Here is a 27,479-nt window from a genome sequence, read left to right as displayed (position 1 = left end):
AATAAAATTATTGCATTATTTTGCTTTGAACATTTATTAAGTAACATTCATAAAAACCAGCACTGCATAGAACAAAATAATACGGCTTAAACTTTTATCAATAAATATTAGGATTAGCATAAATGGGAAGGGTCAATGTAATGTCTTTGTATACAAATTCCAGTTGCTGATGTTAATTTCATTATAGCCAGGAATTCAAAATATTTAGATGTATTTCTCTTGATTTTATCCCTAGAACACAATAAAGTAGATTGGACTAAGAGTGATTGGCCTAATTCATTGGGTATCTATGGCTGAAAGTGGCTTTCCCCATCCTATTCCAAACATTTAAACCGTTATACTACTATGGCTTTTCTGTGCATGTGTAGATGTGCATACTGTACATGATTAGTGTGCAAATCATATGTATTTTGGTAAATATTTTCAAGTTACATATCAAGATTGATAGATACTGCTTTCCTCACATAGTATATTGTTTCTTGGGGATTTAGATGATGTAAATTTATGGCATATTAGCTTTCATCTTAACTTCATGCTTGAAGTTATATCCAATGCTAGAAAGTATGAGAATTATTGGGAGAGGCGAGATTGTAGCCATGTGCAATTTAGTTATGCACTTGAAGAGAATCGTTCGTGTACTCAATACAAAGTCTTCCCTAATGCTAATAAGTCAATCACCACGCATTTGCTGAAAATAGTGTAGGGAAAAATTCACCCTTGGGGAATTAGCACGACACCGTGCACAGAACGCAGATCATTTCCGACTCGATCTGTGCCAGATTAACGTGAGTTGTACGTAGGAATGTATTCGGCAAAGGCTCGGAAACACACTTTTTAAGCTGCGCGGTTTCATGTATTCCAACCACCCGCGCTTCGGCGTCAGCTCTCCTCAATTAGGAGCTCTCTTTACAAAGGTCTCAATGCGTGTTGGCTCGACCTAACCTGCTGAGGCCTCCCACCGGTTCCCGTTCCCCCGCTCATCCCTTGCTACTGTACTCCCAGCAGCTTTCGGATTGGTTCCCTTCACTCGAGGGCGCTGTCGCGCGATTGGCTGGCTCTCCTCGAAGCTCCGTCGTCCGATTGGCTCCGCTGCGAAACCGGGTGCCCGCCCCTTCTCCGATACCCAGCAGGTTGCGTTGCGCCCTTCTCGGTTTAGCTAGTTCCTGGTCTGATTTAGGCCCAGGCTCGGCGAAACGGGGGAGGGGCGAGAGTTAGAGTGCTGCTGCTGCTGGCGAGTGACTACTTGGCGGGAGAGGGAAGAAGGGACCGGAGTCAACGCGAGGGGGGGGAGGGAGGAGGGATGTTGTCCGAAGTGTAACTGCAGCGCCGCCGCCGCCGCGACCCTCCTCGCCATGATCATAGAGAACGTGGACGCGCTCAAGTCCTGGCTGGCCAAGTTATTGGAGCCGATGTGAGTGCGGGATGGTGCGGGAGAGGCGCCAGTGGGCGGACGGGCGGGGGTGGGGGGCGAGCTCAGGGTGAGGGGACTTTGGGACCTTAAGGCGGGGATGATGGGGCTTGACCCGGGGTAGGAGGGTGGGCTGGCTTGGGAAGGGGCCCGCAAAGGATGCGTAGCGCTGGGGCTAAAAGAAACCGAAGGACACCAAGGAGAGGGAGCAGGGGGCGCGGGGTCCTGCCGGTGGCGTGGAGGGTCCTTCCGTCTAGATTCCGAGCAAGGCATTGTAGTATAACAGCTACAGAATAAGCTGGGAATTGGGAGGTTGTGAAAGAGAGACACGTGAGAATGAAAGGGGTGATGAAGCGCCTGTGTTTCCACGGGGACAAAAAGCGGTTTTTTTTTGCTCGCCTTACTTGTTTCCCAAAACGTCCCGGTCGTGGTTTGAGAGTATTGCGGAGAATGAGGGTTTGACAAGAGAGGGAAGCTCCTGTTCAGAGGCGCTGCGTGGAAGTGAAAAAAAACAAAAAACGTTTCTTTAGGGCAGTGGATCATAAACTATAGCAACGCGGAGAAGAAATGAAACTATTGTCCATCCTTCGCTCGGACCCGTTGTCTAAATTTGGGTTCGAATTGAGTACTAAAAAGGGGAGGGGACTTTTAGAAGAAAGCAAAGGACTAGGATAATGAAATATTATTTTTTTGCCGAGTTCGATGATATTGCTAAGCTAACATACCAAGAGATTTTCTGAATTTTTTTTTTATGCAAGCACATTGTCTATAACTTTGAGAGATTCTGAGCCATTTAAATTTTGAATCCTGAAACATTTTGTTTTATTTCGTCCAACAATTTGTCCTTATAGCAGTTATTATATCTTTCAGGACATTCATGGGAAGTTTTGGAATACACCTTTTTATCTTCTGTTTACTGTGTCAGTTGTTTTGACAGAGGGAAATATTTTATTGAATAGCTGTGTTATACTATAATTGCATATATGTTTTTAAGTACAAATTGTTGCTTATACTACAAACCACTTAGTTATTTCAAACTGACACTTAAAAAATTAAAGTGTACATGTTGCATTGAAGAGTACTATGCTGCGTGACATTTAAAATTATGAGTAGAAGTTCCAGAGAATATACTTAAATTATCTCAATTCTTAATTTTTGTAATTATTAACTTTTCTCTTTGGCCTTGAATATTTAACTATGTTATCCCAAACTTTACAGCCTATTTTAAGTAGTTGTGATATCTCGTGAATTAAGTTCTTAAACTGGAATGCTGATTTGGTTCCCTAAGATAAAAATAAAATGAGGTAGAATAACATTGAATTATTACGTTGCATAAGCAGCTGGCATTTCTAACTAACCTGTGGAGTCGTTTGAATTTTTATACCGTATAAAATTGTAGAATTATGAATGTTTGTCCAAATTTCCAAGCACATTTGAAAGGCTATTTTAGTGTTTATAATTTAGTATTGTGTTTTACAGCTGAATGCAAAGTTTAGTTAACCATAGCTATTTACATTTCAATAAATCCTTAAGTGATGAGAATATAACCTGCATACGGTTACCGGTTACCGTAAGCACAGTACCTTGCTATAAATCTCAAGGCATGTTTGCTATTTGTAAGCAGTTGTTTATGGATAAAAAAATCTATGTGGAAAGTAGAAAAGTCTGGACAGTCAGCATTTTGTAATATTTATTTCAGCAGAAATATCAACTTCCAAATAAATATTTTCTCTGACCACCCAGAAGTTTTTCTGTTGCTGCTTTTGGACTTTTTCCCTGACTATTCATTACAGAGATCTTCTAGGTTAGAAATCCTTGGGACTGTTAGCATGAATGGCATGCTGGAGCTTTCTCTCCACAGGTTTTCAGTAATTTTCAACTGGGAACTGTACAGACTGTAAGAGCTTCATGATTGATTTGGAAGTATCTTTCAGATTGTTGTCCTGCTGAACTATCCAACTTCTTTTCAGCTTCATTTTCTTCACTGGCTGTGGGACATTAGCATGAAGATCAAGACAAATCTCTGCCAAAATTACCTGGAACTGGACATATCTATAAAACACAATTCACAGATTGCTGCAAACTACCTGCTGAAAAGTTTAGCTAACACTGGAGAAGTTGTCCACAGTACAACATTCATTATACAAGAATGCACTACAAGGGATAGTTACCAAATAGAAACTTTTTCTCCAACCTCATCACAAAAGTCATCATCTAAGGTATGCAAAAAAAAAAAAAAAACCTTGAACACGTCTAAAACATTTTTGAACAAAGGGGCTTGGACTCATGAAATAAAAATTAACGACTTGGTCACAACCTTACACACAACATACATTTGAAGAAAAAGAGTAAAGCATTTGAAGAAAAGAATATCTTAGCTGCTATTAACACAAGATGGCTCTATTATGTTTGAGATTATGTGGCAGTCAGTGGCAAAGGAAATACACAAATAAAAGAAGGAATGAATTCAACTTAATATCAAAATATCATAGAAGCATTGATGTCCCACAGTCAGTGAAGAAACTGAAGCCAAAACGGTTGGCTATTTCAACGAGACAATGATCTGGAACATACAAAAAATAATGCTCTAGAATAGCTTGAACAGTCCACAGACTTGCATATTAAATATCTGTGGAGGTCTCAAACATGCAAGGAACCCTAAGAATATTGCCTATAAGAGTTCGATAGAGAAGAGTTGGTGAAAAAATATTTAAAAGCAAGAATAGAGTCTTAGTTGACTATAGGAAATATTTGGAAGTTGCTATTTCTGTCAAAGGAAGTATTTACAGAATACTAAACAAAAGATGTTCAAACTTCTCATCTATCATATTTATTTTCCATTTATGAATTCATTAAAAGATGCACTTTAGTTAAGATTGCCTAATTTTTTCTGTTTAATTGTGCACTTAATATACATTACCAAGCAACAGAAGTCTGTCCTATGTTTTATTATTCAACAATTAACATCTAGATGAAGATTTTCACACTCAGATTTATAGATCAGTTGATTTTATTTGCTTTGTTGTCACTACAAAAGTTTCTTCTTTAACATGGCTATATTTAATCTTTTAGTAAGTTACATAGATTAAATAGATCCTAGTTGGTTGAGTTCATGTAAAATATCCAAAGAATTTTAGAGCCATAAGAATAATATATCAAGGGAAAGCCATCTACAAAGAGATATACATCATGAAAAATCTTGGCAAGTCATCATGGTTCTTCACTGTCTTGCCTCATTCCCTCATGCAATAAACCAGTGGTGGTCAACCTGGTCCCTACAGCCCACTAGTGGGCGTTCCAGCTTTCATGGTGGGCGGTAAGGATTTGCTGTAACTCTGCTTTATAAATTTTATAAAGTAAAGTTACTTCCCTACTTTATAAATCACCATTACTGTGGAAACCGGTGGGCGGTTAGAAATTTTTACTACTAACAGAAATATTAAAGTGGGCGGTAGGTATAAAAAGGTTGACTACCCCTGCAATAAACAAACATAGTTTATGATCCACAATACCTGAGTTACTATGTGAACCATAAACTAACCATATCACAGCTTAGTACATTGTATAAATATGACCAATATATAATGCAATATGTGAATTATTTTCAAGCCAAGCCATTTTGGATAATCAACTTGATGTACTATTAAGTTAATGTTGAGAAGAATTGAGTTTACATTATTTCATTCATAAAAAGCATAAACAAAACATTGTCTATGTAAACAAGGATCTATCAACACACACAGTGTACATATTTTAAATCTTCATTTCAAAACTAACAGGAATATACCAAAAGTATTTGTGTATTTGTATCTTGTAAATTTACAATTGTTTTAAGCCAAAATATTACTGTACCTCGGGATTTTCAAGTCTGCAATGACTCTACTTCCAGAAACCCTGCAGATACATAGAGCTGAATCCTAAGATCTTTATCTCATGCCATTGAAGTGGTGTTCAGTATTCTTTTGCAGCCAAATATGCAAAATAAGGCTTTTATGTCAAATATTTTATTCTGTATATTTGTCTGCAAGAGATCTTGTGTTTTTCTCCTTATCACTTTCTTTAGTTTTTCCTGCTATAATTTATAACACTGTTGTAACTAAAATATGATGAACACTTTCAATGTCAATTATAACTTATATGCTAGTATTTTAAAAATCAGATCATTTAGTAACTTAAACATCACTGGATTATTGGATATGCTCCCAACCTATATTGGGTTAGAATAAAAATATATTCCCAAAATAGGTTATTCTTGGGCGCATACTTTTGTCATAATCTAAAGATTTCTATATTAATAAAGTTGTGTTTATGGTTTACTTTAAAAAAAATTCAGGACATAAAATATTTTCAATTATCTGATGGAAATGATTATTAGGACATTTTAAAGTGATATTTTTGTAAGGAATAAGATAGTTATTCAGCTTGGGCAAATGATTCAGGTCTAGACAATTTGTATCTGTTTCCTCCTGAGCCCTGGATATATCTGATAATATTGAAAGTTAATGCTGGTGCATGGTTTCAACACCATAATAGTTCAGTTAATGCCCAATTACTTTTGAAACCAACTTCTTGTAGTACACTCAGGAAGGAAAGCTATTAGTTTGGATGGATTGACAACTTTGCACAGAACAATCTGACATGACAAGCAGAAAAACTGTTAAGGGAGAGGAGAGAAAATGACAGGAAGTCCCGAGATGACTGACTGAGGTGGGAGGAACAGAAACAGGAAAAGAATCTGAACAAAAACTTGAGGAAAGAAGAAAATGCACCTCTGAAAAAATATAGAGAGTATCTGAGAGAAAACTAATGAGGCTAATCAAGGATCAGGCAGGCAAAAAATTAAAGCATTTTGCCCCAGCCAAATAGTGTCTTCTAAAACAGGAACCATGGGAAATAACAGTAAAATAATATGCATAAAATTGCTAAGCCTGTAGTAATGGAAGAAACTTAATATGGAGCCCATAATATGGAAAAAAGTAACTATTCATTTAACATTTTTAAAGGCATTTTTATGGACATAAACCTTCAGTCATCACGTTGTGGCTTTTGCTGTGATCTGGTAACACTACAGAATTCTGTAGTGTGAAAAGTATGGTAAATAAGCTGAATCTTACATTCTAGTCTTAACTGAATGCTAGTTACTTTTTATATTATTTTATTCTTAATAACATTGAATTTATCATTAGTACGGAGCATTGCTTCCTATGTGAAATGTTTTGGTTAGCTCTTCCATGTTTGTACATTAAATTTTCTATTGTATACTAGTCACCCATGTAGAAGATGTACTAGAACTCTCTATGTGAATAACATACTGCATCTTCAGATAAGCTTATTACAACATATATTCTTGTGTTAGACTTCTGACACTAAAAGTATATGCTAATAGAAGTATTTTTCCTCAGATGTGATGCTGATCCATCAGCCTTGGCTAACTATGTTGTTGCACTGGTCAAAAAAGACAAGCCAGAAAAAGAACTAAAGGCTTTCTGTGCTGATCAGCTAGATGTATTTCTGCAAAAAGGTACAGTTATTTATATTTATTAATAATGTATTATAGATATACATATACATATTTCTTATTACTACATTGTTGCTTTTTTTTAAAAAAATATAATTTTAAAATAAATGATTTACTTAGACCTTCATTTGTTGGGCAGATTAAAACATACTAAGGGCAAATATATAAATTCCTGCCCCAGAACATCCCACCCTCGTGGGAAACCTATTTACAGATCAGGAAGCTACAGACTGTTCTATGAGTGAGCGAAAGCTGTATATTCTTTCCTTATTTATTCAGCTAAATAATGGATATACTTAAGGCAGTAGGATTGGAAGATTACTGTGGTTTGAAACGGGAGGAAGAAACATCAGTAACCTGCACTGTGCTGATGATGCTACTCTGATATCTAAAAATGCAAAGGATCCGCAAGCTCTAATAGTAAAAGTTAAGGGGCACTGTGAAAAATAGGACTAAAATTAATTATAAAGAAGACCAAACTAATGACAACAAATGCAACAACCAGCCTTGGAATTGATAATGGAGATACCAAGGTAGTGGATATATTCTGTTTTTTTAGGATCAACCATCATACATAAAGAAGCAAGTAAAGGAAAGTGTCATATTAACACTTTCAAACTTTGTTTTTGGAAACAAACAAATGGAACATTGAACAAATTAACATTGAGGTCTCATTCATGGCAGAAAGGACCAATAACAAATGATTCTATTTGGGGATACATTAGGCAAAACGTAGCGCTCTGGAGGAGTTCTAAAGCTGAGAAAAATAAAAGGCAAAAGAAGAAGAGGACAACCAACAGCAAGATGGATGGATTCAGTCATAGTATGATGAGCCTTGGTGGAAGACTTGAAGGACAAAATTAAAACAGATCATCATGGAGAAAATCTATGTGATTGCTAATAGTCAACATCACCTATTGACAGATAATTAATATAAATGCCTGATTCACTACAAAATGTTGGTGCTAAACATAGGGAAATTTGCCCCAGCTTAGTGATAGCCTGGACTCAGGCTTTGCTCATCTTAAAAGGCTAATCAGAATTGTTATTACTTAGAAGGGAGACTACTAGGAACCCAGTGCTATAGACTAGACCAAAAAAATAAAAATAACTCAAAAGATGGCAATGGCAAAAACATTTAAATGTCATTTTGGTAGATTAAAACATTAAACAAAGTTCCTCATCAGGCCAAGGCCCATCTTACTCCAGCATGCAGTAGACCTAGTTGTCTAAGTTTGGAGAGCCTACCAGGACATAATACGTCAGTGTGCATCTACTTCCTATCTGCAGCTCTAACATGGATGAGCAAGGTAGAAAGAAGCAAGCCACTGCATCTCCACTTCCCAACTTTGGTCCAAACTGAAAACAACCTACCTTACCCATGCTATACAGGAAGGCCAGTATGATTGTTAAGACTTGTTATTTTCTCCAGAAAAGGTAATCATCCAGCATAATTTGGGAATTTATAATGAAACTATATGATGTTACATATGCTTTTACTTAAAGTAAAATTGGTGACATTTGATTTTATCCAAGCTTGCCCAAATGCAGGGAAATATTTTCAGCATCCTAAATGCAACAGCTCATTGGGGAAAAAAACCCTAAAATTTCAGTATGGCAGACATGATTTTTGTTCTCAATAGGCTATAAAGTTAGTGCCTTGAGGAAATTATACTGGTTTTAAAACGAAATTTATACCATCCTTTTCAGCAGACAGAATGATCTCCCAGTGGATTCTTAATATAGTTTTAAGAATATGACCCTGAAATCTGAACAACTATTTTAGGCATAATCAAGGGCATGGCAAGCATGCAGTATTTAATGTTTCAAATTAAAATGTCAGGTCTCAATCACATCACAATTTATGTTTGAAACAGTGTGGTACACTAGTGATGCTTCTATTACTGGAACACCAAGTTTGAAGCTCTTTAATTTACTGGGCTTGAATTGATATGGAGGGAAAAGGCAACTTTAATGCAAAACTAGAAAGTTAGGTTCATTAGAAACATGATTAATTTTCTTGATTGTCTCCCACAGAAACATCGGGTTTTGTTGACAAACTATTTGAAAGCCTATATACTAAGGATTACCTAGTTCCTAATGAACCAGTAAAACCAGATCTGAAAACTAATCAAGGAAAAGAAGAAATCAAAGAGGAAGCAATGGTAAGTTTTTCAATATAATTTCCTTAATACTTAGAGAAATCCTGTGCAAATCTATTCAGAATTAACCCCAATATTGTTCATTGAGTATACTCTAAGGTAGTTGTGCATAAGCCAAAGCACATCACCGAGAAAGAAGACCTAGTGAAATGTAATGGGATTGAATCCCAGGTAAGTAAATATAACACTATTGCCTTATTCCAGTTTACTTGATACTCCTATTTCCCCCCAAATAAGACCTAACTGGAACATAAGTCCTAATGCATCTTTTGGAACAAAAATTAATATAAGATCGGGTCTTATTTTCGGGAAAACACAGCATATAGTTTTCCCTTTATTTTTGAAGGAGACCTGGTTTACCATACATCAGGGGTCCCAAACCCCTGGGCCAGGACCCATCTTCAGGCTTTGAGCCATTGGGAACCAGGCTATGGAAATGGCGGGTGTGGGTGCATAATCCCTAGTATGCTACCCCTTACCTATATTATAAGAACATTACACTATAATTAGAAGACTTATATTTCTATTCATATATACCAAGTTTTAAATTATATCATATATAATAAACAGGGATTTTGTTACTTCTAATGCTAATATTTTAATTATTTACAAATATAATTCTAAGTGAATGAAACTAATATAATTAGCCGAAAAGAAATGCATGTGAAACAAGTTTCAGAAATTTCTGCTGGAAGCTGCCTAATTGTATTCCACACTATATTGTCCTTTCTGATATTAAAACCTGCACAAATTATGTAAGGGAGACAGACAACAAGAACTTATGGAACACTAATCTGAATTGGGAAGACTAGGTTTTTTTTTTAATAATAGGGGATGCTAGAATTGTGATACTTATTCTATACTTAGCTAGGCATGTACCAGAGGTGGGTTGCTCCCAGTTTGGTCGAACCGTTAGTAATGATTTGGCTGGGTCGCAGAACCGGCATAGACCCAGGCCAGCCATGCCGCCGCCCCCCCCCCCCCCCCCCGAACTAGTTCCCCGGTCTCTTCTGCCATTGCTGGCATGTTTCTGCACATGCGCAGAACAATTTTTGGTCAACTGCGCATGCGTGAACAACGCACAGCTGATGGGCAAGCGAAGCAAGCAACGTGAGCAGCGAACTGGTACCAACCAGTTCAGGAACCCACACCTGCATGTACTATGTTTCCTGATAGCAGTAGCACTTAGATTAATATACCACCTTATAGGCTAAGTCAACCGGTCAGGATTGAACTCTTTAAGAAAGTTTGTGGCCATGTTGATTATTATTTTTTTCTGAACTATTTTCTGAATTGTTTTCTAATTCCTTTTGGGAGGGGGGGGGAATTCAGGAAGTCTCATTAGTAAACAGGAATTTCCATGTTTGATGAATTCTATAAGGAACCACTGTGATGATGAGTTGAGGCACAATATCTTATTTATAATGGAAAATTTCTGTTCTCTGAAGATATTCAACCATTTGCTTTCATTTTAATATGCTCTTCCAGTCCAGATATTATCAGGGATGCATAAAAGGTTTCTTGCAAGGACTGCCCTATGGATGAAACAGACTGGTCCATATTGGCTGGTCCATATTGGATCAAAACACGTGTGCTTAGTGAGCATGGATGGAGCTTAAATACATATGTTCCAATGTGAAAACAACAAATAAATAAAACCAGTAGTACTGATGGTTCCAGCACTAGGAAAAAAGGGATAGAAAGATGGGGAAGGCATTGATTAGTCAAGGAAAACCATTTGAGATCCGTTGAACTACCGTAGTTGTATAAGAGAAGAGCTATGATGAAGGAAGAAGCTGTGAAAGTCAAAGAAGTATGTGACTCTGTAGACCAGTTAGGTATGCCATGCTAAATTTGACGATAGGGAATGTAAAGCAGGCAGGTTGGCACACAGCGTAGAGAAGGAAAGCGAACATGAGATACCACCCACCTTCTCACATCTTTAGATTTTTCTTGGATAAAACCTAGAACATTCAGCCATAATTTGGCTGAATCAAGACCCTATCTAGAACAATCTACTCAAACTCTGAGCCACTGTGTGCTTGTTTTCATGCAACAAATACAACAGATTTTGCAGTTCATGCAGTCCCCTATGTTGTTTAAAGTCAAAGATAAAATCTGGATGACTCCATTCAAGAATTGTAGCTAAAAGATAATTAGATCTTTGCGGAAAATGCACTCATTCATAAAGACAAAATCTAATGTGATATCAAGTAGTTTTCAGTATTGCATTAAATGTGCTTTTATATTTGTATTTTTCATACAGTATTTCATATTTTATTATAGATGCTAAATACTGTGTTAAAGAAGGTTATTCCCATTTCAGAGGTTCGTATGGAATAATGCAAACATGTATTCTTGTCCTGCTTGAATTGCTTCATAGCTTGTATTTTGTTTGTTAATTACAAGGTCAGAGGCTGCCATTTTAAATATTGCACTTTCATAACACAATGGATATTTTATCTAGGAGTAAATGTAATTGGGAAAATAACATGTGTTAAGATTAATGTTTTATTAACTCAGGCTGCATTACATTTGAGATCTCTGCTATATTTAGATAAGGTCAAGTGAGAGATGATATCTTTGTATCACATAGTCCTCATATTCACACTGTGATTTTTCTGTCTCCTAAATTCTGCTCTTTACTAGCAAATTATTCATCAGAAAAACTTCACTTGAATTTAAGAAAATTCTGACTTCCTAGGGATAATTTAGAAACAAATTGTCATGGAGAATATCTAAGTAGTTGCTAAAAGTTATCACCAATTTGATGGCACATAATCAAATAATGTTTTGCTTATTTTTTAGAAAATATTATACAGTAGCTAAATCTTGTCAGCTATATATTTTGTGCAGACCATCTCTGTTAGAGTTCAGAAAGTGCAGTTCTACTAAGGAAGATTTACACTCCAAAATCAATTTCCATTGAAAATCTGAAACACCACTATTAATGACAGTCTTAGAAGGGATCTTATAAATAAATAAGTTACCTGTTTTCACAGTGATTAATTGCTAATTTAAAAACTAGTGTAGGGTTGAAATTTTCTAAAGTTCACTATGCTATGAACAGAAGCAGTGGTACAAAAGCATATCTTAAGGTATTTTATTACTTCACCACACTTTGGTTTGTGCTAAAAACATTTGAAAGGAACACAGTAGTGAAAGACTGGATGAAATACAATTATCTGTTGAAGTTGTCACTTTGGATATCGACATTACCTAAATGAACACAATGACAAAGTGATGAGAAGCATTTGAAAGGGTGTTTTACATAGCTCTAAGGTTCTCTTTTGGTTCAAAAATAAAGCGCAAAGATGCATGCAAAAGTTTAGTCAAATGGTATGCCTTAATAAATCCCTAAATGAACCAGTCTTGATACAGTGTCTACATAGTGCAAAGTTAAACTTGACATTCTTCTGCAAATTTCAGTACATACTTAATAATAACCATAACAACAGAGTTGGAAGGGACCTTGGAGGTCTTCTAGTCCAGCCCGACCCCCGGCTCAGACAGGAAAACCTACACCACTTAAGGCAAATGGTCATCCAATCTCTTCTTTAAAACTTCCAGTGTTAACTTCTGGAGGCAAATTGTGCTACTGATAATTGTTCTGTCAGGAAATTTCTCCTTACTATCTGCTTGCAAATGTTAAGGTTCGAAATAAGAAAGAATGAAGGTGTCAGGGTGCAAAGGTTTCAAAACCCTTTTAATCAACATTTTGGAAACACCACTTTTGGCAGAAATAACAGCTCCCAAACATTTCCTTTAGCCAGATAGAAGTTTTTTTTTCCTAGTCTGGCTTCCTGCTATTCTACAGAGTTCTTCTAGCTTAGACATACTATTGGGTCTCCTAGCATGCAATGTTCAGATTTCACTAATGTTTAAATCTGGGCAAGAATTTCTAAAATCTTCTTTCTTTCCTGTATTTCAGACTGATTTGGAAGTTTATTTCAGATCATTGTTTTTATTTAGTTTTTTATAAATTTCATTACGTATTTTAATACAGAATAAAAAGCTTAACAACAAACTTAATAGAATAAAAAAAGAGGGAAAAATGAAAGAAAAGTGCAAAAACAAAGGTGCAAGAAAATAAAGAATTGTAAAGAATGTACTTCCAAATTTTCTTTTAAAGCAGGTGATCTCCAGCCTTGTTTCAGCTACATTTTTTCATTGACTGTGGGATATTGTGTGATACATTGATATTTGGTTGAATCTCTTCCTCCTTCCATTTGTGCACTTTTTCTTATGCCACTGACTGCCGCACAAGCTGAAAGTGTTAATAGAGCACCCATTGTGCTAATGATTGGCAATGGTGTTTTTTGTTATTTATATTTTATGCACTTGAGTCAGTTTTGAGCATGCAGAGACAAGCCCATATGGTTTTGGCAACATTTTCAAATATGATTTGCTATTGTTTTCTGCCATTGATTGAAAAAAGTGGCTAGGTGCCTAAAGTAGAACTAGGATTCACTGTTTCCTGGTACCTAGCCCAATGCCTTGAGCCACTGCATCAACCGCTTTTCTTATTGTTTTGCATTTCTGTCACAAAGTGCTTTTCAAAAGGCAACTGGACCTTTTTGTCAAATGCCTCTTGAAAGAGCACCTTTGGGGCAACCATGACTTGAATGACTGAGAATTTCCAGACATTCTGCATTTCTACTTATTTTAAAATTTTCTTCAAATCCTTCGTTCTTCCAACCCCCATCCCAATTGTAGATTACCAGACAGTTCAGTGTTTATTTCACAAGCCGTTTACAGTGTTTGAGGTTCTGATTTTCAAATTGGACCAATTTGATAGTAGGTCCAGGAGAGATTTTTCTTGATCTTCCAGGTCCCGCGAAACTTTTATTTTTTTAACTAAGTCTCATTACAGGTAGTCCTTGACTTACATCAGTTCATCTAGTGATTGTTCAAAGTTGCAACAGCACTTACAGCTATTTTTCACACTTTTGACCTTTGTAGCATCTCCATGATCATGTGATCAAAATTCAGATGCTGGCAACTGGTTCATACTTAGGACTGTTGCTGTGTCTCAAGACCTTGTGATCACTTTTTGACAAGCAAAATCAATGGGGAAGCCAGATTCACTACATAATTGATACTGACTTACCAACTACAGTGATTCATTTAATAACTGTGGCAAGAAATGTCATAAAATGGGGCAAACTCACTTAACATTCAAAATTGAAGTTCAATTGTAGTCATAAATCAAGGACTACCTGTATTAAAATTGACAGCTCTTCCACTTCATAAGACTGAACTGTATTCACTTTAATTGCTTGGAAGAGCCCATGATTGTTGAAAGTAGACAAGAAAACCATCACAGCCCAAAAGGCTAGAAGGGTCAAAATATTTGTTAATCAGGCTACCGTAGATTCTTTGTTTAATGCTGTTAAGTGGATCTGATGTGTTTGTCAGAATAAAGTAGTATTGTCTTAAGATTCAAAATAAGTAAAAATGAAAATATAAATTTTAAAATGTCCATCTATTTGATTTGGAAATTTATATTTCAAGATTTTCAAGGTTTGATGCACTCGTTCCATAAGCTAGCAGCAGCTTATTCCCATAAAAACAATAGGTATAATGTAACTTTTTTAAAAAAAAATTCCTGATCAGAAATCCAGCAAACTAGGGCTTGCCATTATTTTCATAGAGAACTCTAGTGTCATGAATCCTTAGTTCCCACTATTTGCCCTTGTAGTTTTCAAACTTGAAGTAGTAACCAAGAAAGAAAGAAAGAAAGAAATGTTTTTTTTTGTTCTGGGAAAGCATTTGTGAGTCAGGATTTCATTGGACCTGTTCCAGGTAGTTGCAGCCTTGCTTATTCCATATTTCAGGCAAGACAAATTCCAGACACTTTTGCAGGATGAACAAGGCAAGGATGGACACAATTCTCTTCCTCTGTGCTTGAATGCTTCTAGTCATTTCCAGCCCCAGTCCTGTCCTGAAGCTTTCTTTCATTTCTGCTGCCACCATATCTAAATTCAACCACAGCACACTGAACAAAAAGTACCCATGCCCATCCCTTTCCCAAGTATGCTAGGAGTATGTCCTAGCATACTCCTCCTCTTTGCTGTTGCTGTCATCACACCTGGATTTTCAGGTACACTGGGATACCTACTCCTTCTGTCCCCCCCCCATCTTCCTTTTTCTCCCTTACCTTGTTGCTCCATACCACTGTTTTGATTTTTGCTATTGTCTCCTGATTTCAGTGAATAAATCCATATATAAATTGCTTTTTTAAAAAAATCTAGCATTTGTTTTTTTTTTGTCACTCTGTGTTATTATCATTGCTTTGTGTCTCCCATATCGTTGGGTTTTATTTAATAATAATTTTCATATTTGTTAGACATTTCAGGAATCTTTTGAAGAAGACAGAGAGAACAAAAAGAAGAAATACATAGCCACAGAAAACGTTCAGATTCTAACGAGCAAAGGTTTGTGTTTATTCATAATTGAAAGTATATATCATCTTCTTTATGCTCAGATGGTCTGCTGTACACTATGATTGAGTTAAATATGATTCATTTGCTGTATCTTGATCTGCTCTAGTCACTAATTCAAATGTGGTGTCTAGCAAGAATATTTTTTCATCTGTGCTGGATGCATTGATTGAGTATTAAATCTTTACCAGCACAAGAAACTTTGAGAGAGCATTTGTGTTTATACAGTGCTCTACCGGCATACTGAACTCCTAGTCATTCTAACTGGTAGTGAAAATGATTATATTTGCTATCTCTTTTTGATTCATGATTTTTCTCAAAGCTTCGCGTTCCACACATTATTTTTGTGGTGGGGGGGGAAGCTTATTGCTACATCTTATTGTTACATTCTACTGCTATGAACATTTTAGGTTATTTGAAAATCCTCTTCTTCATTTTTTTGCTTTGAATTTGAAATAGACCCAGAGAAAGAAAAAGAGATGATGGCAAATGGAGAGACTACGATAGATACTATGATAGGAATGACTTATATAGAGACAAATATGACTGGCGAAGGGGAAGAAGTAAGAGTCGTAGTAAAGCAGAGGGTTAAGCCGAAGTCGGAGCCGCAGTAAGTAGAGGCCAAAAAGCAAAGACCAAGATGCAAACAAAGACAGGGATGCTGGCAGGAAATATTGGTAAGTTGCTATTATATCCAAGTAAGACGTCATGTGAAAACAGATTTCAAAATGGTGTTGAATGTGGTGTGTATCACCAAATTCTGATAAATAATTAGAATTGATTTTAAAACTAGCTGGGTGTCAGGCCTAGACAATAGATCAACACTGTAAGAGTTCAGGGTGTGATTATTTTATTGCAATTCTACCTATATTACAGGAATCTCCACAAACTGTTTTCCTTCTCTTGGGAAATGATAGGGTTCCATGGAGCCTAGAGAAGGCATCAGTCCTCAACCTCTGCAACTGTGCAGTGATCAAGGTTAATTCCCAGCTTCAGTCCTCCTCCCTGTCTGCTGTGCATTTTCCAACAACAGACTATGTATGCTCGATAAGGTGCCTTAATGCAGGGAATTATTACATTTGTTCTAAGGCCGTGATGGCGAACCTATGGCACAGGTGGCATGCAGAGCCATTTGTCGGCATGTGAGACGATGCCCTGTCAGTGGCCAGCATGTATGCATGCGCTGGCCAACTGACTTCATCCTTCTTTGGAGGCCATTTTTCACCCTCCTGAGGCTTCCCTGAAGCCTCCAAAGTGCGAAAAATCAGGCCTGCAAGCAAACCAGAAGTGACTTCTGGTTTGTCCATGGGTTCATTTTTTGCCCTCCGGAGCCTTCAGGGAAGCCTCCTGAAGGCTCCAGAGGTCAAAAATCGGCCCTATGGACAAACCGGAAATCATCATTCCCGAACTTCTGAGTTCCCATAGGTCTGTTTTTTGCCCTCCGGAGGCTTCAGGGAAGCTCCTGAGGCCACTGGAGGGCATCCGGGGCGATGGGGAGGCTGTTTTCCTAGAAAGCCTCTAGAGCTTGGGGAAGGCGAAAAATTGCAGCAAATGTGTTGGGGTGTCACTGATTTGCGCACATACACATACGCTGGGGGGTGGACACACATAGCATTATGGGTGTCGCATGTCGGCGCACAACTCCCCCCCCCCCCCCGTGCTCCCTTCGGCTTTTGGCAGCCAAAAAAGGTTTGCCATCACTGTTCTAAGATATACTCTGATAGATTGACGCCTTCTGTATTCTTTGTCTACTGCTGGATGTTGCTGTTTCTGAATTATGCCTCTATTGAAAAAAGTGAATGCATGTTACTTATTTCTAAATACTTCTATAAATTGCATTTATGTTATATAATAAAATAGTATTTTAGAAAAAATATCTACTAATTGAAATAATTTTTGTAAGGTCACAGTTTTCTTTTCTGAAAGAAATGTCAGTGAACCTAACTATACAGTTTTACTACTGTCAAAAGTGTGGTTTTAGCAGAATTTCAAGATTTACTTGAATAATAATAAATTATTATACTGTGATGTTAGTTTTTATGCAGAGTCATGACATCTCAGAAGAACTGTGGAAGAGTGTAAATTACCTAAACATATTTCGAATTTTCAAACAGATCACAGAGATCGAGCAAATTCAAGTGTGAAAGATAGTGACATGGACAGTTCATACAACCCTGTGTCTTTGTCTTCCATAAACTCAGCTGAACAGTATTCCACCGGAGCCCAATGTATTCCTAGTGCTGTCACTGTGATTGCACCAGCTCACCATCCTGAAAACACAACAGAAAGCTGGTCAAATTACTATGGCAATCATTCCGCCACCTAATTCATTTGGCAGGAAGTTCCACCAAAAAGGCGGGGTGTCGAGATTATGATGGTAACTGAGGCTTCTGCTTGTTCTACTTTTGGTTTTTCATGGCATTTTTCAAAACTTGATATAAATGAGACTAGCATCATATAGATCAGGGGGCCCAACCCTTGGCCATGGCATATTCGGAACCAGATTTCATGAGCGGTGGGTCGGTGTGCATGTGCATGTGTGCAGCTCGATTTGTGCAAGCATCAGGCCAGTGCGCATGCACAGCTCAACTTGTGCAAGTTGAACTATGCACGTATGTATGTGCCCACTGACTCACTGCTCACATGGCCTGGGTTCCTCTCCACATTCACCCACCCCCGCCGGGCCGCCAAGCCACAAAGGTTGGGAACCATTGATACAGCTCATGTATTTCATTCTACTTCGTTGACAGTTTTCATAATTAATTGAGTACGAAATGCCTGTTCCAAGTTTAAGAATCGTACACAAAAACACCCTCAACGGGCCTAAAGCCATGCTACTGTTGTTTTTTTGTTTTGTTTGCTGTCACGTATCTCCCTGTGGGCCTAGATTACACAGCCACTCAAAGGAGAAATAAGATGGGATAATGTCTCCTATCCGTCCTTTTTCTGAGATTGACTTGAAGAATACAAATAGGGACAAATAAAAAGGGTCCCATGTTGCCAATTCTCCATGCACAGTACTTCCAATCTGTACCCATAAATATGCTCTATGTTTTGATATTTACATCAAATAACATGTTAATGTCTTAATCTGAATATTATGGAGAAAGACATTCAGTAGGCTGAAAACTCTTTTTTCAGAAGATTATCATTTGATGTTGTCTCCCTTCTTTATTTATTCTAGAGGAATGGTTCCTTTATAGAGGAAAATATTCAAAAAGATTGCAGTTTTAGCAAGGTGATTTAAGACCAATGCTTATTTTCATGTGAAATGGACCATGCAATGTCATTGCCCATTGCAGTACATAACAAATGCTTTCATTAGTATAAAAAGTCTTTAACAAAACCTCCGTTTTTTTGTATAATGAATGGGTACTACATAGTAAAATGAAAAAGATCGTAAGCATTAGTTAACAGTTTAACAAATAATGATTCTACGTGGCTTTCTTCCCCCCCCCTTCCCCCCCTTTTCTTAATAGAACGAGGATTTTGCGTTCTTGGTGATCTTTGTCAGTTCGATCATGGAAATGACCCACTAGTTGTAGATGAAGTATCTCTGCCAAGCATGATTCCTTTCCCACCACCACCTCCGGGACTTCCTCCTCCACCTGGAATGCTAATGCCCCCAACCCAAGGTCCAACCCACAACATGAGAATGCCAGGCCCACATTTACATCGGCCGCCGCCACTCGTTAGAATCCCTATACCAAGTAAGAGTTTTATTTATTTATTGTAAATAGTCAATTATGTGTAATAGTAACAATACTGAATGGGAACAAGGGAACATAAGTACAGGTAGTCCTCAACTTACAATCCACAGAATTTCCATGGTTAAGCAAAATGATTTTTAAGTGAGTCGTGGCCAATTTTATGACTTTTTTGGCATAGTTGTAAAGTGAATCATGCAGTTAAATGAAGCACATGATTGTTAAAACAAATCCGGCTTCCCCGATTGGCTTTGTCTGTCGGGAGCTGGCTGGGAAGGTTGCAAATGACAATCACATGAGCACAGGACGCTGCAACACTTGTAAATGTATATCAATTACCAAGCACCTGAATGTTGATCACGTGACCATGAAAATGCTGCAATGAGTACTGGTGGTAAAAAAACATCCGGTGCCCTTGTAACTTCAAACGGTCACAAAACAAATGATTATAAATTGTGGACTACCTGCACTTTAAAAACACCAAAAGACTATCTGGCTGGCTAGCTAGTTAGTTAGTCGTTACACACACACACACACCACACACACACACACACACACACACAGAGCTTACAGTGTTGTATATAAAATAATATAAGCCTGTGATGTTACTTTCATAACTATGTAATGTTTCAGCCAAACAAATAAATGTTATCTCTCAATTGATATAAAAGTAGAACTACAGATGATAAACAGACACAAGTATGATATTAAAGTCTAAGAGAAGATCTTGGAGCTTGATTTTATATTTATCAAAATCCTGGCTACATTTTGGGTCAGGGCTGCTACAAAGTATCAAGGGCATTATCTGTTTCTAGTAATCAATGTGAGGCCAACTAATACTGCTAAAGCAACTACAAAATATAAAGTATAGTCTGAAGATATGAGAATCTTAAAAAACTGAGACTTGGGTAAAGAGTCTGTAGATAATGTCTGTAAAGGAAAAAAATACTGCAAATAACTGCCTTAGAAATGGTTTGATTTCTAGAACCATGATATAAGCTATCTGGGTTATAGATTGTTCACTTTCTCAAATGTGGGATATGATTAGGTTTTCCATTCACTGCAGATACTATAAGTCTGTCATTGGCCACTCACAAGGAACACATGTATACTGATTTTCTTGGAGTTCTGTTAGGTAGCTAGTTTGGTCCAACATTTGATTTGATTTAGAGTTAATTTCTACACTCCTCCTACAAATCCCTTACTATATTCATAAAGGGACATCATGTATAAAAATAGTTTAAGTGGCCTGACTACCATTTCTGTTTTATTCCAGGACCTCCTTCATCTCAATCCAGTTTAATTAATAGCCGTGACCAGCCAGGAACAACTACAGTGCCCAGCCTTGCACCAATGGGAGCAAGGCTACCTCCTCCACTACCCCAAAGCCTACTGTATTCAGTATCAGAACGTAAGCAAATATTATTTTCTGCATCTCACATAATATAGCCATGTTTATTAGCTGCAAATGGGAAATAATTGTCTCCCATTTCTCTAATGAGGGTCATCTTTTGTATGACAAAATATAGTTTACATCTGATGAAATGAATTGTAATCCTTAACATTAACAAGGCATAGGTTATCATGGGACTGCCTGTCTCTTCATCTGCCTAATTGATTCAGTCCTGCAAGGTTGATCCATCCCAGTTCCTTCGCTCAAAGCAAGAAAAATAGAAGGTTCAGGAAAGGGAAGAAAAAAAAGCAACTTTACATTATTTTCTTGTCTTGTGTGCTTGAAGCATCTCCATGTTTTCCAGCAATGTCAGGAACACCATTTCCATCTATTCTAGATCAGCGGCCCCCAACTTTTTAAGCACCAGGACCGGTTCTGTGGAGAGAGGTTTTTCTGTGGATCGGAGAGAGCATGGTTTCATGTGTTGTTTGCATCCCACAGGTGGAGCTTCACTTGTTTGTGGGACCGGTTATTGGCATGTGGCGGACTGGGGACCCCTGTTCCAAATGGATACCCTCCTGTAGGCATATTACAGAGATCTCAATCTGGGATGTTGATGCAAAAAATTAAGGGAATATGTTGCATTACAATTCAAAACATATCCTGCCAGACTTTGAGCTTTGAACATTTTGCTGAAGTAGTTTTTAACTGATGAATGTGTTTGTTTTTATTGATGTGCTTTCATGTTTTAATAGAAAAAAGGGTCACCTTGTAACTGATTGTTAATTGATTTGAGAATGACTTTATTTGGAAGGCAGGGTGTAATTTTACAAATTAAAATTCTTTGTTTTTAAATAAAAAGGAAATATCTTTCTCTCTCTCTCCCTCTCTCCCTCCTTCTTTCTTAATAGATACATATGAACCAGATGGCTATAATCCCAGAAGCTCTAGTACTAATGTACTGGTAGATCTCAGTATCGACAGTTCTTTTCAAGGACTCCAATGCAACGTCCAAATCTTATTGGCCTAACATCTGGTGAAATGGACACAAATCCAAGAGGTGATCTCTTATATGAAAACATTGAGGGTTTGAATATTGTGACAGATTGTAGAGAAGCTGATAAAGTAACAGGAGGAGAATTATTCACAAACAACTAATACATAGGAGAAGATTTCATTAATAATTCAACTTTTAAATGGTAGCTCAATCCAGACTGAAATATCTGGGAAGGAGGGATTAAAATATTCAGTCTGTGTAAAAGAACTAATTAAATGAGAATTAGAGGTTACTATCAGTTCCCAAGCACTGGAACATTTTATTGAAATTTGTGATTCTTGCTTCCTCCATTATGCTAAACATTCTAAGAAAACATTATAAACTTGTAGTTATTTCAGAAATAATTTGGTACCAGTGAATGGAATGAATAAGTGGTATGCAGTACAGAGTGTTTTTTCTCTTAATCTTGTCATTAATGCTGCTTGTGCATTCTCCAAGAATATCACATATGTTTGTTGAGTTCATATATTATATGGATTTCAGTGATGGGTTCCAGATCCCATTGCAACCGATACGGGGCCGGGCGTCCACCACATGCATATGCGCAGCACGCGCACAGCAGGCGCATGCGTACTACCGCCTGCGACGCTCCCTGGTGCGGAGCGTCGTGCAGTGCCGTATGCTCTCCGTGCACGTAGCCCCGATCGCTCAAATACAGTAAGGAGGGCAGGTGGGCCCTCCGGAGCACCGTACTGGAATGGTACCTGGTCCTCCCAGCAGGCACCGGTACGCCCCATAGCCCACCACTGATGGATTTATTCAATTTGTAACTCCTAAACATTTAAACTAGAATGATCAGGAAATAGATTGCTGGTAAGATCAGTAAAGTAAACTCAAAAAGAAATTGACCAATTTGTCAAAACTTTGTTTTAGTAAATTAAATGAACAACCAATATTTATTTTTGGAGGCATTCTGTGCAAATTTTACTATTGCTACTTATATGCAGTATCTCTTATAATTGGAATTGTTAGCAATTTTTCAGTGTTGGATTTTCACTCAAATAATATTTCAGAGAGGGAGAATGGTATCTCCAGCAGATTTCCAATTTTGCCCTTTTTTCTGTTGTGGCGGATATAGAAGTTTCAATACAATATTAGCTTTATTTGTGTAATTCCTACAGAAGAAATGTATGGGAGCAATGATGTGCTTCAAGTATATTGATCTTTTCTTCTAGCTGCTAATATCATACAGACCGAACCGCCAATTGGAATTGCAAGTAACAACAGTAATGTATCCAGAGTGGTGCTTGAGCCAGACAACAGGAAGAGAATTCTGAATGCTATAGAAGGACCATCTCCAAAGAAACCGTGGATTGGAAAGTAAGGACATGTGTTGCTAATTAATTACATAATTGAATCAAAATCAGACATATTACATAAAAAAAGCTATGCGATCTGAAAATCAGGAATTGTTATGAACATTTTAGCCTAATTTAATAAAATTAATGTTTAAACCAGGGTATATTAGAGATTCTCAGTCATCCAGATCATGGTTGTCCCAAAGGTTCCTTTTCAGAAGGCAACTGAACTTTCTGGTTTTTCTTCTCATCCAAGAAGCTTCTTCAGCTCTAGCTGGATGGTGGGGAATGGAAGTATTTGTATTCCTTGCAGACAGCTGTCATTTGCATTCTTTTAGAGAGTTGTTGAGCCCACTTGGAGGTTTGTCTGTGTCCTCAGGGTCACCTGAGAACTATGAATGGGTATGGAGTCTTCTTGGCTGCAGGATGTTTTCTGCCCTGTGAAGACAGGGGCAGGCTGTTGAGATCGAGTCTGTGTTGTCTGCAGCTCATACTGAAGTGCAAATGGTTCCTGTAGTCTGCAATTTCTCTGGAAATCATTCATACTCTTATACCCCACCATTCCCCATCATCCAGTCAGAGCTTTAAAAGTTATTGGATGAGAAGTGAAATGTCTTCAAAAGAGGAAAAACAAGAAAGCCCAGTTGCCTCCTGAAAAAGCACCTTTGGGACAGGGTATATTGGGTTATATATTGCTGTGTATTGATTTTTATGCCACTTTTTATTGTTTTTATAAATAACAAAAGGTGGTTAAATGTATAATACTCCTTCTTTTCTATTTTCCACATAATAATCACCACCACCACTCTGTGGGGGCTCTGGGGCCAGGTTCAGCCAGCCGGCTTTCATGCCTAAGGCAGGACTAGAATTCACAATCTCTTAGTTTCCAAACCAGCACCTTCATCACTACACTACACTGGTTCTTATTTTAAGTTATGGAAAGTTCAGTCATGTTCTGCTAAATGTAAACTCTGAATATGGCAAATCCTCTGCCTGCAGTTTTACCACCAGCCTATTATTCTATGAATACTCTTGGCATTATTTTAATTCTTACATTAAGAGGCTTTAAAAAAAAAATTGTTGTTTTGCATAAATTAATTTTTTTAAATTAATTAATTTAAAATTTTTAACACATGAAGCCTTATTTTCTTTCTTTTTCCTCAGACAAACTAATAACCAAAATAAGCCAGGGTTCCTGAAGAAAAGCCAGTATACGAATACTAAATTGGAAGTTCGTAAAATACCACCAGAATTGAACAATATTACTCAATTGAATGAACATTTCAGCAAATTTGGAACAATTGTCAACATTCAGGTAAAATTAAACACTTATGTACATTTGTATACAACAAGAGCTGATGGGCTTCAGATTGCATGGCATTTGTGGATAGTATTCAGAGAAATTTTGCAGCAGTACAAACTTGGCTAAGGAAACAAAGTGCCTTAGGAAGTGGTATTTATCCATTTCTCAAACATCAGGAGACAGACTTTGATCAGTGACACTGTAGTTATACTTCTCATTCGATATTATATAGCGAAATGGACAATCTTATGTTAAGAATGATAAGAGTACATTTTTCTGTAAAATGTTCGATGGTGGCATAATTAAATTTATTTCCAAGTTGATATGAAAAATTACTTTTTCAATGTTTAGGGGAAAAATCTAAAGCAGTGATGCTTTATTATTGTAACTGCCAATATGGTGTTCTGTTGTAAGAACTTTCAGTTCTTCACTCAAAATTGCTTGAGTGCTTGTTTTTAGCACATTATTAATGTGCCACCTTATGGCATTATTTGCAGATGGCATCAATTTAGAATTCCTATACTTCAGTGTTGATGAAAATGCGGGCAGCTAATGCTTAAAAACTATTGCAAAGAATTTTGTAAAAGTGTTTTACCAGAAATGATAGCTCCGCAGTAAATTACAACTAGTAATTATGGCTTAGACATTTTGTTGCTATGTGATTAGACTTTGCAGATAAAAAATTGAATTTTTGTTCCTTAGGTTGCCTTTAAGAATGATCCTGAAGCTGCTCTAATTCAGTATTTAATGAACGATGAAGCCAGAAAAGCTATTTCTAGCACGGAGGCAGTGTTGAAGAATCGGTTTATACGAGTATTGTGGCACCGGGAAAGCAACGAGCAGCAGCCCTTGCAACAGCAGCAACCGTCACAGCCGCAGCCACCACAGCTGCAGCAGCAGCAGCTGCCGCCAACACCACCTCTTCATCAACTGCATGTGCAGCCACAAATTCTGGCACAGCCTCCATCTGTTACAGTGCACAGCAGTATGCCAAAGGTGTAGTAGTCTACTGTAACTTTAGTTCTTTGATCTTCCCAAATTCTGATCTTTGGGCTCTATGATGATGGTTCAAAAAGATGAATGCATAGTAATATTTTTCTGTTTAATGTGCATTCATGCAGGTGGCTAAACCATTAACTTCAGGTGCCTATGTCTTTAACAAGGTTCCAGTTAAACATCGACTTGGAACAACCAGTGGAAATCAGCCAGATTCTCAACATGTATTACACCAGTCCAATGCTACTACAGAGGATATTCAGGTAAGAAGTGGATATGGAAGACTTTCTGATCTCAGGACAAACTACTACAAATATAATCATGCACTATATTAATTACAAGCAATGATATTTTAAAAAAGATTGAGCAATTATATTAGTTGAAAAACTGACAAAACGAAAAGAGATTTAAGAATCTTTTAAATGAAGATCTTATTTTTATTTTTAATATTTGTTTCCTAATATTGCTTCTATCTACAATTTTAACGGAAAATAAAATATATCGTGTTTCCCTGAAAATAAGACAGGATCTTATTTTCTTTTGGTCTCCAAAATATGGCCTTGGTCTTATTATCGGGAGGGTGGGTATTGTTTTGTGCAGGTGGGGTGGGTGAGAAGCGAGACACGCGCTTACCTTTCCAGCCCCGTCGCGTTCCTCGCCATTGTGTCCAGGAAAACAAATTATAAAAAAAACCTCCTCACGAGTTCATATTTCTCAAAGTCACAAGGTTTTTTTACAAAATGTTTCCCTGGACACACCGGCAAGGAAAGTGATGGAGCTGGAAAGGTAAGACACGCTAGGGCGCAATTTGTAGATTGGCAGGTGGGGCAGGGGATGGGGTGGCGCGGAGGCTCCTGCAACATGCCCATTCCGGTCAAAACAGCAAATCTCCGCTACCTGATGGAGGATGAGGCAGCGGGAACCAAGCACCTTCCTATGCCTCGAAAGTAGCTTCACCCAGGTGCTGGTGCAGGGACTGGTGATGGCAGTGTCCACCAGCAGCGTGAGGATGTTGGTGGTGCCTGACCTGCTGCAGGCCAGGCGGATGGAGGAACTGAGATTGGCCGCTGGTGGCCGCCAACTGCTTCATCATCAGTGCCACGTTCAGGTGCTGCTGCAGAGCCTCCTGGAGATCCAAGCCCAGTGACAGCAAATGCTTGGGAAAAGGCAGCATGAAGTCCCCCATCAGCCTGGATAGGGGAGGGCGACAGGTGGCTCTCCAAGGCAGCTGCCCCGTGCATGCCTCCTGAATAACTGCAGGCAGGAGGCGCTGTGTTCAGGCCCAAAGCCACTGTCAAAGTGCGTAATTGGTGCACGGGCTGCTGAAGAATCTGTGGATTGGCTGGTCCTGGCCTAATTGTGGAGTGCCACCACAGGCGGAATGGAAACTGCCGTAGCTTTCCCCAAACAAGATCATAGAGGCGAGGTGGCGCAGTGGTTAGGGTGCAGTACTGCAGGCCACTTCAGCTGACTGTTATCTGCAGTTCAGCGGTTCTAATCTCACCGGCTCTAGGTTGACTCAGCCTTCCATCCTTTCGAGATGGGTGAAATGAGGACTCAGACTGTGGGGGCGATACGCTGAATCTGTAAACCGCTTAGAGAGGGCTGAAAGCCCTATGAAGCGGTATATAAGTCTAACTGCTATTGCTATCAGGTTCATGGCAGAATCGTTTTAGTAGTTGGGGGGGGCTATTTTAGCCCATGTCCTGAAAAGCCCGATTGGGCTTAGTATCAGGATATGTCCTATTTTCGGGAAAACACGGTAGATGTTTTAAAATTTTGTTCTTTTAAAATTATGAATATATTTATATATTCTCCAAATTCTTGAAGGGTTGTTTGTTTGTTTGTTTGTTTGTTGTATTGCTTGGTTTACTTTTCCATTGTTTCTGTGTTGGGTTGGTTATCACATTTTCTGTTTTCAGAGGTTTTTGATTATTATATGTTGCACCTTGGTTTCAAGAGTTTTGTTCCAAGATTGAAACAAAGTGCCATTTTGAACAGTATTATTTCTAGTGTTCCAAACATGCTAAATCCCATGCTAAATCCCATTGGTTAATGGTTTGTTTTTAGTTAAAGTTGACTTCTATACTGATTTTGCATATTGAGCTTTGGCAGTTTAAACATTAACTTATACCAGAAGGGTATTAAAACTTTCCTTTGGAAGTGGTTTGCAAAATATAGTACATTGCCAGAT

The 27,479-nt window shown here is 37.9% G+C and overlaps 1 protein-coding gene across 1 annotated transcript in view; it reads left to right on the top strand.

Annotated features, from left to right (window-relative positions):
- Positions 1-1,123: 1,123 nt before the first annotated feature.
- RBM27 (RNA binding motif protein 27) overlaps positions 1,124-27,479 on the top strand; it is a 34,407-nt gene continuing 8,051 nt past the window's right edge. Inside the window, 17 exon segments of the mRNA XM_032239045.1 lie at positions 1,124-1,411; positions 6,811-6,929; positions 8,964-9,091; positions 11,375-11,416; positions 15,438-15,529; positions 15,991-16,109; positions 16,112-16,195; positions 17,646-17,890; positions 17,893-17,908; positions 19,011-19,241; positions 20,515-20,686; positions 21,475-21,587; positions 21,590-21,691; positions 22,864-23,008; positions 24,151-24,301; positions 24,992-25,285; positions 25,411-25,548. Coding sequence (XP_032094936.1) covers positions 1,353-1,411; positions 6,811-6,929; positions 8,964-9,091; positions 11,375-11,416; positions 15,438-15,529; positions 15,991-16,109; positions 16,112-16,195; positions 17,646-17,890; positions 17,893-17,908; positions 19,011-19,241; positions 20,515-20,686; positions 21,475-21,587; positions 21,590-21,691; positions 22,864-23,008; positions 24,151-24,301; positions 24,992-25,285; positions 25,411-25,548 — 2,250 coding nt within the window. The 5' untranslated portion in view covers positions 1,124-1,352.

The sequence above is a fragment of the Thamnophis elegans genome, chromosome 2, assembly GCF_009769535.1.
Source record: "Thamnophis elegans isolate rThaEle1 chromosome 2, rThaEle1.pri, whole genome shotgun sequence".
Lineage (NCBI taxonomy): Eukaryota > Metazoa > Chordata > Lepidosauria > Squamata > Colubridae > Thamnophis > Thamnophis elegans.
The sequence above is the reverse complement of the archived record's forward strand: the minus strand, read 5'-3'. Positions and strand labels throughout refer to the sequence as shown.